Source organism: Crinia signifera, chromosome 3 (genome assembly GCF_055691185.1).
Source record: "Crinia signifera chromosome 3, ASM5569118v1, whole genome shotgun sequence".
NCBI classification, from domain to species: Eukaryota; Metazoa; Chordata; class Amphibia; order Anura; family Myobatrachidae; genus Crinia; species Crinia signifera.
In genome coordinates, this window is record NC_139219.1 from 171,360,946 (window position 1) to 171,373,546 (window position 12,601).

Below are 12,601 nucleotides of genomic sequence, written 5' to 3' on the forward strand. Positions count from 1 at the left end.
GTTTTTGTGTTTTTACATTAATGCCAGTGAAATTTCAAAACCACATGAGCTATGGAAATAGCAGAGCATTAGTGACTTTTACACATCATGCACTCATTGACCACATTCTGTGATTTTATGTGGTCTTCTATTATGTGGCTAAGTTGATCTTCCTAAAATCATGTATAGTTGTCCATGCAATATTTAGCAAGGAAGAAATGTCATGAACCATCTTATTGCAAAGGTGGCATCCTAACGCAATCATTTGCTTGAATTCACTGAGCTCTTTAGAGTGACTATGTCTCACACTCACATATAAGTATGTATGTATGTATGTATGTATGTATGTATGTATGTATGTATGTATGTATGTATGTATAGAATATCTGATTCAAATTAAAAAAAATAACCAAATCACTTTTATTAGGGATACACTGCATGTGTTGGTGTATTTTTCCTGTTGATTAGAAGTAGTAGCCTTTTATGGAATTTCCATGCTTACATATTTAACTTCAACTGTTTTGTTTGTTTGTCTACAAGGAAGCAACAGATTTATTAAGTTTTTGAACTATATGTCCATTTTCCATATTTCTATCAAATACTAAGGGGCAGAAGTCCATTTGTTTCTCAAACCATTTGGCAACAGTCAGCAGCTGCTGTTCGCGGAAAGCTTGCCCAATGAACTGAAGACCAAGTGGTAGTCCTTTACTGGAGAGACCCGCAGGAACGGTAATAGCAGGGATACCTGGAGAAAAATAAAAAGAAGAAAAGAAGAGAATAAACAAATTATAGTTAGGTGAAAAACATCTAACCTCTAAGGCATATATTCAATGCCGTGGGCGAGCGGTGACTGCGAGCAGGACTTTTTGCTCGCAGTCACCGCTCACCCTGTCAGTATTCAACTGACCCCCCCTCATTCGCAAATTCCCCCTCGCTCCGTTTTTTGAGCGAGGGGGAATTTGCGAATGTGCCTCCAAAAACTGCGAGAATTGAGGCTAATTACAGCGAGTTTGCTGCACTAGCCTCGGCTCTCGCAGTTTAGGGGAATCCTCGCAGTTCTGTGACTGCGAGGATTCCCCCGGAACGTTGCATAGTGCGAGCGGACGGCGCGGGGGTTAAACTGCGAGGATCACTGGTTTTCTGTGATCCTCGCAGTTTAACCCCCTCGCCGGCCGCTCGCACCGGCATTGAATACTTGCCTAAGTCTGAATAATATATATATATATATATATATATATATATATATATATATATATATATATATATACATATATACACATATACACACACACACACACACACACACACACACTAGGTGTTTCATCACGCCCTACGGGCGCTATTCATACCGTCGTAAGGGGCTACGTCCCATTAAAGTTATAAATATATTTTAATGTGAATTATGTTTGTTATTTGTGGATGAATGTGTTTATTTTGGGTGGGGCGGATGGTGTTGGCGGGAAGGGGTGTGTTGGGTTAGGGATTTTGGTGGGGTGGTGTATGATACTTTGGCTTGGTGTAGAGTGCAGTTGTTGTTGGTATAGTGGTGCAAAGAGTGTGTGTGTGTGTTATTAGTTTGGGGGTGGGGGTGGTGATGGTGGTACCAGGAAGGGGTGTGTTGGATTGGATATTTCAGTGGGGTGGTGCTGGCTATGTTGCATATATAATATATATATATATATATATATATATATATATATATATATATATATATATATATATATATATATATATATATATATATATATATATATATATATATATATATATATATATATATAAAGGGATTTTTGTAAGAACTTACCGTTCGAATCCCTTTCTCTGATATGGTCCTGGTGACACAGCTTCACATTGGGATGTAGGAGGGTCCGCAGGAGCCAGGCACCTATCCTAAAGCTTTTGGAGGGTAGGCTCCTCCCCTACTGCATCCCAGATTCCTCAGTTCAATCTTTCAAAGCCACTGGAATACATTAACTCAGTACAAACACCTGCACATATTATATGCACAATTTTAAATTTAACTTTTCAACCAATTATAACATGAAACATCATGAACACTGGCATACTTACTGAGCGTAAGGGAGGGATCGCTGTGTCACCAGGACCATATCAGAGAAAGGGATTCGAACGGTAAGTTCTTACAAAAATCCCTTTTTCTCTTTCAATGGTCCTGGTGACACAGCTTCACATTGGGACGTTCCAGAGCCGGTCCTTTTGGGTGGGTACGCTCAGGTCTGCAGTTTTCATCACTGCTTGCCCGAATGATGCGTCCACCGACGCGAACTCATGGAACCTATCGAATTTGGCAAAAGTATGAACAGAAGACCAAGTGGCAGCCCTGCAAACCTGCTCAGCTGTTGCCCCATGTCGAACCGCCCAAGAGGTGGCAACCGACCTGGTGGTATGCGCATTAATCCTGGCCGGTACAGGCCTACCAACTTTAGTATATGCAAACGCAATAACAGAGCGCAACCTCCTAGCAATGGTCTGCTTAGAAGCAGGCCAACTAAGTTTGTGTATGTCATACAAACCAGTAAAGTATCAGTCTTTCTGACACTCTTAACTCTGTCCACATAAACGCGCAAGACGCGCACAACATCCAAATTCCTCAATTTGTCCCTTTTTCTAACAACCCTCTGGGGTTGAAACACAGGCAGAACAATCTCCTGATTTAGATGAAAAGCAGAGACTACTTTTGGTAAAAATCTAGGGGTACTGTCCGAAAGGCAGCCCTATCATCATGACATATAAGGGAGGAAGACTTGAAGAACAAAGCAATCAACTCCGATATTTTTTTTTTTTTTTTCTTTCTGACGCCACCGCCAACAAAAATACCAGCTTCCCTGAAAGGAAACTAAGGTCAACCGACTTTAACGGCTCAAAAGGCGCCTCTTTAAGGTACTCCAGAGCCAGAGATAATTCCCCTGGCGCTACTGGTTGGTTGTAGGGAGGTTTCAATAGATAAACCCCCTGCAGGAGGGTCTGTACTTCCGGTTCTAACGCAATCCTTCTTTGGAAAGAAAAATTGACACGGTCGAGATATGTACTCTGAGTGACTGAAGGCCTAACCCAGAGGAAAGGCCCTCCTGTAAAAAACTCCAACAATTTAGCCATTTTAAATCTCGATGTGCGTGACCTCTGTCTTACACACCACCAAATATAGGTCTTCAAGGCCCCAAAATAATTTACAGAAGACACTGACTTTCTGGCTTTCCTCATTTCGTTAACCACCGCCTCTGAGAATCCTATATTCCTCAAAATGGCGTTTTCCACAGCCAGACCGTCAAAATTAATCGAGCTGAATCCAGCTGGTTGAACGGTCCTTGTTTTAGAAGGTCTGACCTCAGAGGTAGACGCCACGAGTCCACAGAAAATCTCTGAAGCCTCGAGTACCAGGATCTCCCTGGCCAATCTGGGGCCACTAAAATTACTGGAATTGTCTGGGCCTGTATTGTTTTCAACTCTCTTGCCAGCATTGGAACTGGCGTTAAATCATAAAGAAGATTCCCCTCCCAGGGGATAGTCATGGCATCCACTGCTTCTGCCAGTGGATCCCACGTCCTATCATACAACCTGGGAACCTGATGGATGAACCTGTATGCCTTCAGGTCCCTATCCGGGGTTTCCCCCTTATTGTAATCTAGTGGAATACTTGTGGATTCAGCCTCCATTTTCCTTCCATCAGTTTATCCCTGCTCAGGAAGTCGGCCTCTATATTCTCCACTCCTGGTATGAAGATTGCTGATAATGCTAGAACATTCTGTTCCGCCCACAAGATTGGCCAGATTGCTGTGTGTGCCTCCCTGGTGATTCAGATACGCCACAGCTGTGACGTTGTCGGTCTGAATGCCTAAAAGGGAGCTCTTGTAATCTTTTCTCCCGCCAGAGAAAACCTCTTCCACACAGCCCTCAGTTCCAAGATGTTGATCAGTAAGGCAGACTGTAAAGTATCAGTCTTTCTGCTCTAAAGTCCACAAGCCCTGCAGACGCAGGTCCACGACTACTGCCCCTCAGCCTCTGAGACTGGCGTCGGTAGTGACTACCACCCAGCTCCAGGACTGCAGGGACCGACTCCCCCGAAGGGAATCCACCTCCATCCACCATTTTAGGAAGGATCGAGTTTCTGAAAAAAAACACCATTTGTTCTGACCTCATGGTCTGAGTGTTCCCTGTCCACTGGGACACTCTAGAGTGGAACCTGGCGAACTGTAACGTCTCGAAAGACGCCATCATCTTCCCCAGCAGTTTGAGGCACCTCCATACTGCTGTGCTCTGAGACCCTAGGATCTCCTGTACCAAGGCAGCCAGATCCCTGGCCTATGCCTCTGGTAGAAACACCCAATGCAACTGGGTATCCAGACCAATCCCTAAGAATTGGAGTCTCTGTGACGGCACCGATTGAGATTTTTGTAAATTTAAAAGCCAGCAGTGAATCTGCAAAACCTGATGGTTTCTGCCAAGTGACTCTTCACTTGTCTGCTGACTCCGCTTTAAACCGCAGGTCGTCCAAAAATGGAATAACCATGATTTCCGTCAGTCGAAGCACATCCGCCATTTCTGACATTATTTGGTGAATACCCTTGACGCTGTGGCCAGACCAAAAGGCAACGCCTGTAATTACAGGAGAAGGTCTCCTATTGCACACCCCAATAGTGCCTGATGTTCCGGGTGGATAGAAACCTGCAAGTATGCGTCCTGGACCTTCATGGACGCTAAAAATTCTCCCTGGTCCCGGCTTAGCAGCACAGACCGTAGAGACTCTATTTTGAAATGGTCTACCCACAAATGGCTATTAATGCCTTTAAGTTTAGGATCAGCTGAAAGACCCGTCTGGTTTGGGCACCAAAAACAGAGTGAAATAAAAGCCTTTTTTCCCTCCGCTCTGGGGACCGGGACTACCACACCCTTCTCTAAAAGAGAATGAGCCGCTCCCAAGAGAGCTGTACGGAGCCGAGCCTCCTTTGGTAGTGGTGTAGGAATGAACCTTCTCGGTGGAAGAACTTTGAAGGGAATCTTTTAACCCTGGGTTATATTTCTAACCCAAGCGTTCCGGTCTAACAGTGCCCCTGCGTCTCTGAACAGTGACAGACGTCCCCCCTCCTTAAACACCGCCGGGCAAAACCCCTGGCAGTATGCGGAGGATTTTTCCTCTCCTATGGTTTCTTATAAAAAGAACCAAATTTTGACTTTGGGGCCTTGCCCCTGGAGGACTGAGACTATCCCTTAAAAGATTGTCCTCAAAAGGACGCACCTCCTCTAGGGGAGGGCCGAAAGGATGGCCTGAAAGCAGAAAACCTTGATGTCTGCTTTGGCTGCAGGGGTAGGCAGGAAAGTGCTTTTTTCCACCTGTGGCCTGCTTATTAATCTCTTCCAGTTGTAAACCAATAACAGCTTTCCTTTAAAAGCAAATGCCTCTAAGCCTTTTTAGACTTGTTATCTGCCTTCCAAGCTATAAGCCAGAGCACTCTCCTGGCATTCCAAACACTGAGGAAACTCTGGCAGCCATTTTGAAAGCTTCCTGCTCAGCCTGAATCACCTTTCTGCAGCAGCATTAGACTTCTCTGCATAGTAACAACACACACAAAACAGTATGTCAACTAGAGCACAGGTCACTGACCCACCAATCCTGGCCTTAGAGACCCAGACTGAAGCCAATCAGAGGACTTGCTTGCTTGAAGGCTTGCACTGGTAGCACAGTGGCTTTTGACAAGTATACCACAGAAGCCTCTACCACTGGAACATTTTCCCAGAGGTCTGCATGATCCTCAGGCATAGGATACAGGCTTAACCATCTATTTTGGCATCTAAAGCCTTTTGTCAGGGGTTTTCCAATAAATCTTGTAAACCCCTGTCTGCAGAGAGATATCATTTCCCTCACGCTGTCTCTTAAAACCAACCTTAGCAGGAGTTTTTTACTTCACAGACAAATTCAATGTCTGTTTACAGCAGTAATCAAATCCTCCACCCCTGAGGGTGAGGACTCTTCAAAAACATCACCCTGAACCCAGGGTATGTCTGTGTACTCTCCCTCATCAGCAGCTAATAATGGCACTGAATAAGACCTTTTAGGGGTCCCCCCAGAATAACCATAAAGCTTGTCAAACAAGTAATTTAAACCTGCTGATTCCCATAGCAGTATCCTGCATGACTTGTAGAAGTCAGGATCTTGGGTCCGAGGCAAAGAGCTGGCCGGACTGCTGAGAGAATGGCCCTGGTCTAGGGAAATTACCAGCCATCACTCTGCCTGTCCAGTAATGCACCAAAGCATTTTCAGACCTGTCTAAGGGACTCAGCCCTCGCAAGGTCCGATGCACTACCCTCTGGGGTTCACTCCCCATGGGTTTCACAGCAGCGCATAAAATACAAAAGCCCCCCTTAGGGACAAATTTCAGTGTACAACCACTGCAAGCGCTCAATGCATTAAAGGCTCCCTCCCCCAAAACCACAGACTGTTGCTCAGACATGATGTTCTCAATAACACAGTCAAAGCATTAAATGTACATACATTATATACAGTGTACTCAGTCACTTAGCTTTCTGTAGTCTTCAGAATGGGGAAAGCGAAGCCCAGGAAATCCAATCACTCTGTCAGGATCAGTAAGCCAGCTCAGCTCCGCTGCAAGCGTTCTGAATGGCGCCAAAAACAGAGTGAGGGAAGGGACCAAGTCCCTGCTGCTGCGGGGTCTGTGACTTTTGGCGCCAACTACCCCCAGACAGCCGCTCCCATTGTAGGATCTCCTCGTTCCAGTATCTCCCCCTCAGCTGGGGACCACTCGGAACATGCCTGTAACAACACTGCTGTCCTCTCAGTATAGGAGCTCAGTGTGTAAGCTCCGCAGAAAATGGCCGCCGCCATCACGGAGCGCCTGTCCCCCATGATCCCCACCTAGCGTGAAGCCAGTTTCAGAGCGCTCCGGAGCCCAGGCAGCTTCTTAAAAGAAGCTGTAAGCGCTGCACAGGGAGGCCAGACAGCATCTCCCTCGTGCACAGTGAGCTGTCAGGACTCGTTTCTGTCAGCTCCTGCTGCGCTAGCAGTGCGAGGATTCACTAATGAGAATCCTCACACTGTGCCTACCTAGCTAGTGTAGAAGTTAATAAAATAATAAAAACCCTAACTAACTCTACTCCTTCGGCTGCTCCAGCAGCCCTTTAGAATAGCACCCACTCCAGTGGGCACCTAACACGAACTGAGGAATCTGGGATGCAGTAGGGGAGGAGCCTACCCTCCAAAAGCTTTAGGATAGGTGCCTGGCTCCTGCGGACCCTCCTACATCCCAATGTGAAGCTGTGTCACCAGGACCATTGAAAGAGAAATATATATATATATATATATATATAGTGACCTAGGAAGTATGTTAGTTAATAAGGAGTACACCTGTGTGTCTACGCTGTGACCTGGGTAGTATATTAGTGAGTAATGAGTACACCTGTGTGTCTACCCAGTGACCTGGGAAGTGTGTCAGTGAGTAATGAGTACACCTGTGTGTGTGATCTGTGAAGTGTCGATGAGTATGCCTGGGAACTGTCTACCTTGCAGGTGATCTGGGAAGTGTGTCAGTGAGTAATGAGTACACCTGTGTGTCTGCGCTGTGACCTGGGTAGTATATTAGTGAGTAATGAGTATACCTGTGTGTCTGCGCGGTGACCTGGGAAGTGTGTCAGTGAGTAATGAGTACACCTGTGTGTCTGCGCTGTAACCTGGGAAGTGTCAATGAGTATGCCTGGGAACTGTGCCCACCTGTGTACCTTATGGGTGACTTGGGAAGTGTGTCAGTGAGTAATGAGTACACCTGTGTGTGTCTGCCCGGTGACCACGCCAGCTCATAGCACGGACACCGGAGGACATCCAGGGAACCGGCAGATGGTACCAGCAGCGGCGAAGACGGCGTTCTAGACACGAGGACTGCAAGCAGACGGGAACCACTGTAGCAGAGATCTGATACGTCAGGTGACTACGCCCCGGGGCAAGGTCACCTGACGTATCAGATCTCTGCTACAGTGGTTCCCGCTGCTGGTACCATCTGACGGTTCCCTGGATGTCCTCCGGTGTCCGTGCTATAAGCTTGCGTGCCTACGGTGATTTCTACACATGCCGATTACTGCTTATTTAATTGTATGTGAGCCTACACTTTTTTCAGTAAACGCTGTTCAATTGTGCTTACTTGTGCGCTCCTCCTTTCTTTCGTTTTATAACGACACAGAGTCTCAAATGTGATCAACGTTTCAAAGCTACATTGGCTTTTTTTTTTTTTGACGAAAAAGCCAATGTAGCTTTGAAACGTTGATCACATTTGTGACTCTGTGTCGTTTGTTCAACTCATCCGCGAGTGCCGCCAACCTGGTATCTTTGCATAGAGCCCATTACATAGTGGGTAATCTCCGAGGAGGGCACCGGGCGTCCATCATCAGTCAGCGACGGAGTGCCGGCAACTACACCAAACTTATATATATATATATGTATATAGATTTAGATAGATAGATAGATAATGGAGAAGGCCTGGCACTCCCGCAGCTGGGTCCGAATACCCCGTTGCCTTCCAGGACAGGTAGGTAGAGGAATGGAAGAGGCGGCACTCAAATGACCAATGTTTCGGGGTCTTAATCACCCCTTTGTCAAGGTGCAAGTGGAAATAAAAAAAAATTTTGAGTGCCGCCTCTTCCATTCCTCTCTCTATCTATCTATCTATCTATCTATATGTATGTGACACACACACACACACACACACACACACACTGTATACAGTATGGGCAGATAAGACCCTCTCTGAAATAATTGTTTAAAAAAGGGGTTTGGACTTTGTTGCTCTAACTTATAGGCCTGCCTGGCGGTACTGGTTACCTGGTTACCCTGCAGGCCTTCCGTGGTTGGTTAACTATTCTGTCCGACCCCTCTCTCTTCTGAGGTCTCTGGAATATGAAAATTTGCTGCAGCTCTCATAGGGATGTGGGCAGCACTGTTTTTAACTTAAAGGGACAAATCTTCCCTAAGTGATCTCCGTTCACTCATCCTACAGTAATTCTCCTATATGACCCAAGCCGGTTCCTGAACAATTATCCAGTCCGACAATTATCTTAATATGCCTTACAGTGTATTATCAGGTCCTATTCCAGTGAATAGCAGCTCCTGTAGTTGGAAACCTGGTCAGAAGGTCGCAACATGCATGCCTGGCACAGCAGAGCCCAAACATCCTTGATGGGGCCCCTGGTTAAAACTACTGTCAGATAGACTCCATGCCTCATGTTTCAGCCAATCCCAAAGTATAAGTCAGCATCCATATTTCATCCGTGAGTAGCAACAAAACTAAACAGACAAGATTACTATGACCATTAGGCAATAGATGAAGGAAATCAATGGCTAAAAAAACAAATACGTAATAAGAAAATGTACATGTCTTTCTTAAAAATGTACTCTCTCATTCTCCTAGTGCAGTGGTTCCCAACCCTGGTCCTCAAGTACCCCCAACAGTGCACGTTTTCCAGTTCTCCACACAGAATCACAGGTGAGATTTATCTCCACCTGTGGATCATTTAAAATGTGTCTGAATAATGAGTTCACCTGCTGGGTGACCTGGAAAACGTGCACTGTTGGGGGTACTTGAGGACCAGGGTAGGGAACCACTGTTCTAGTGGTATTCTGATTTGCTAATAAAAAATGCTTACCAGCCATGTTGGCACATTGTGTAAAAACATCCTCCTGAGCACTGCGAGTTCTATTATCTTCTTTTATAAAGTCTTGGTAAAGCGCTGCATCTCCCAGTGTGGTGGGAGTAAGTAATAAATCCACACCAGATCGAAAAACATTCACAAAATCATCTGCTATAAGACGTCGCACCTTCTGAGCCTTCAGGAAATATTGCTCATAATTGCTGCAAGCATCAATAAGAACGTCAGATACATCGTTTACATACCAAATACAATGTATACAGGTACAAGTTTGATCCCTTGATACAAACATAAGATTACTTATATCTAAAGAAATGATTAAAACCCCTTTTAACAATAAAACAATGTTATCCAATATTTACTTTGCAATATTCTTTCAGAATCACATGACTACCATCCTAATCTAACTAACTTTAGATGGCTTTTGACAGAAATAGTTTTCAAGATGGTTTCATTTACCTAAATATAAGATTTTTAAAATGTAGAATGAGGATTCGCCTCGTGCCTCATGGCATTGAAAAGTTCAAGAGCAGAACTTTTTGCTCTTCTGCTCCATGGGAGATTTCTGTTCTCCCTGAGCTCGCCTTAGGGAGTGAAATATTGACAAAGTCAACAAATGTAACAAGTCTACTGCCAACAGTTACTTTAATTAAAAATGTTTTTACCTATATGAAGAGACACCAGATTTGATACATTATTAAAATCCTTTATTTATATGGTGCCACAAAGGGTCTACAGCTTCATACAAGCTACATAAACAGTATTAACAAAACAAAAGGGCAGGAACAAGGTTTCTAAACATTGCTGCATCAGCAGTCTTGTACCTTCTAATAAAGAGTTAGGCGGTAAAATCCAAGGGATAGGTCCCCTGGTAGGCAGTTGGGAGGAGATGATGATATAAATGAGGAAACGAAAAGCACAAGAGGGAAAGGGGCTCTGCTTGTGAGTCAACAATCCATTGATTGCCTCACTTGGACTAACCACAAACAAAATTAGTAAAGTATCTCTCAGATCACATGCGACTAGAAGAGTGCTAATGACAGTGCAAAGTATCCGGCACCTGTCAAATGGATATGGGAGAATTAGTAGTGTCAACCCTCTACATAAATCAAAATCAAACTTGGTGATGCACTATTAAGTCAGGGACTGTTTTCAATAAAATACTGTAAATTCACCTAGTAAGGAACACTACTACTGTATGTCAATATGGTTTATGAGAAAATGTTTTTGTTACGGCCTTTCCTTTACGGTCTACTTATGTATCCTTGGTTAATAGTTAATCCAGCAGCACTTATCGTGTCAAATATATTTAGTTACACAACAGGATACTAGTGTATGGGATTGTGTCACATGTTTGCCTGCCAACATCTAGAACACTGTGTTCAGTTTTGGAGGCAATATCTCCAGTAGGATATTAATACATTAAAGACTGTACGAAGAAGGGCAAATAAAATGGAAGATGGACTACATCACAAAACCCGAAAGACTAAAAGAAGATTTTAATGTGTATTTATTTGGAGCAAAGAGGAGAAAGTAGGGACATGATAGAAACTAACATAGAATTTGATGGCTTTAACAAGGTCCAGAAGAGACACACTCTTCAAAGGAAGAGAAGTATTAGAACATGATGACATGTAAACTAGAAGAAGGCAAGTTAGGGGAAATTTGAGGAAAAATTACTTCAAGAAAGGGGAAAGTGGAATAACCTCCCATCAGAGGTGGTAGAGGCAAATACAGTAGAGCAATTTACACAAAGCTGGCGTTAGTCCAGGAAAACGCGTTGGTGGTGCTGTTTTTGGCTATCCTGATCCAGTGAGAATGTGGGAACATTTACCTGCTCATTCTTCTGACCACGGGTCCCCTAACTAGTGGAAGTCTTCAGCTAAAATACCTGTCATCTTGGATACAAAGTGCCACAAGGTTGCAGTTAGGCTTATCACATCAGCCACTCCCTCGGTGGGCACACAGGACAATCCATTGCCGCAATTTCAGGACTCCAATCATTTGGGACCATCGCATTATAGACAGTGCAGGACATACTCTTACCCTGATTTGGGGTCATCCACCCACGTGAGATCTGATCACCCAGCCATTGATATAATATCTTTTAAACGGTTTTTCCACATAAGTATCATGCATTGTGTCATTTTAATTAGTTTCTTACATGTTTTGAATTTAAATATTAAATGTATACATTTTTATTCAATTGATTCACAATCTTTTAGAATTTGAGCACTGCTTTCCCCTGTGTTGTTCTTGTTTTAAGTCTTTTGTGGGGATTGACCCTCCCCACCTTAGCAGCTGCTCTTATTAAGCAAACAACTCAGTACAAGCACTCCAGGGGGACAACACTTTGGTTGTCCCCCTAAATTGCTCTTGAGCAATTTACACATGCTTGGAATATGCATAAATGTATCCTTACAAACACCTAAGGATCTAATAGGGTTCGAAGTAACAAAGTTAAAAATTGAGCGGACTAGATGGGCCATGTGGTTCTTATCAGCCACCAAACTCTGCATGGCAGAATGTTGTGAATGGATGCAGCACTACATTTAAACTTTGCAGACAGAGGCCGGGGCACCAAATCAGTGTGATGTTAAATGGGGGGGGGGGGGGGGGTGTTCAGATGCATGCGGAAGGGGTGCATTATAGAGTTATGCGTCACCCTCACCCAGATGTTGGGATGTAAGAATTTGGGTTCTTGACTGAAAGTATTCCCTGAAATATTTACCAAATGTACTTTTGTTTTTCTCTAGGGAATATTAACTTATGACTTGTTTTAATATATTTGTGATGGTTATTACTAGATTGAATGCAATTGCTACTTCCACGCTATTTCAAATTTAATGCATATTTTATAACCGTTATAACAAAATATCTTTGACAATGGTTATGCTTTTCCCGAAGGGAATTAATCTGCTAATTACCTATTGCCGTATTTACTCTTCTCTTGTTCCAG

At 44.1% G+C, this 12,601-nt stretch overlaps 1 protein-coding gene across 1 annotated transcript in view; it reads right to left on the minus strand.

Annotated features, from left to right (window-relative positions):
* Positions 1–375: 375 nt before the first annotated feature.
* QRSL1 (glutaminyl-tRNA amidotransferase subunit QRSL1) overlaps positions 376–12,601 on the minus strand; it is a 65,505-nt gene continuing 53,279 nt past the window's right edge. Inside the window, exons 10-11 of the mRNA XM_083176949.1 lie at positions 9,640–9,845; positions 376–724 (exon numbers count right to left, since the gene is read on the minus strand). Of these exons, the coding sequence (XP_083033075.1) occupies positions 513–724; positions 9,640–9,845 (418 nt within the window). The 3' untranslated portion in view covers positions 376–512. The remainder of the gene's footprint in view (positions 725–9,639; positions 9,846–12,601) is intronic.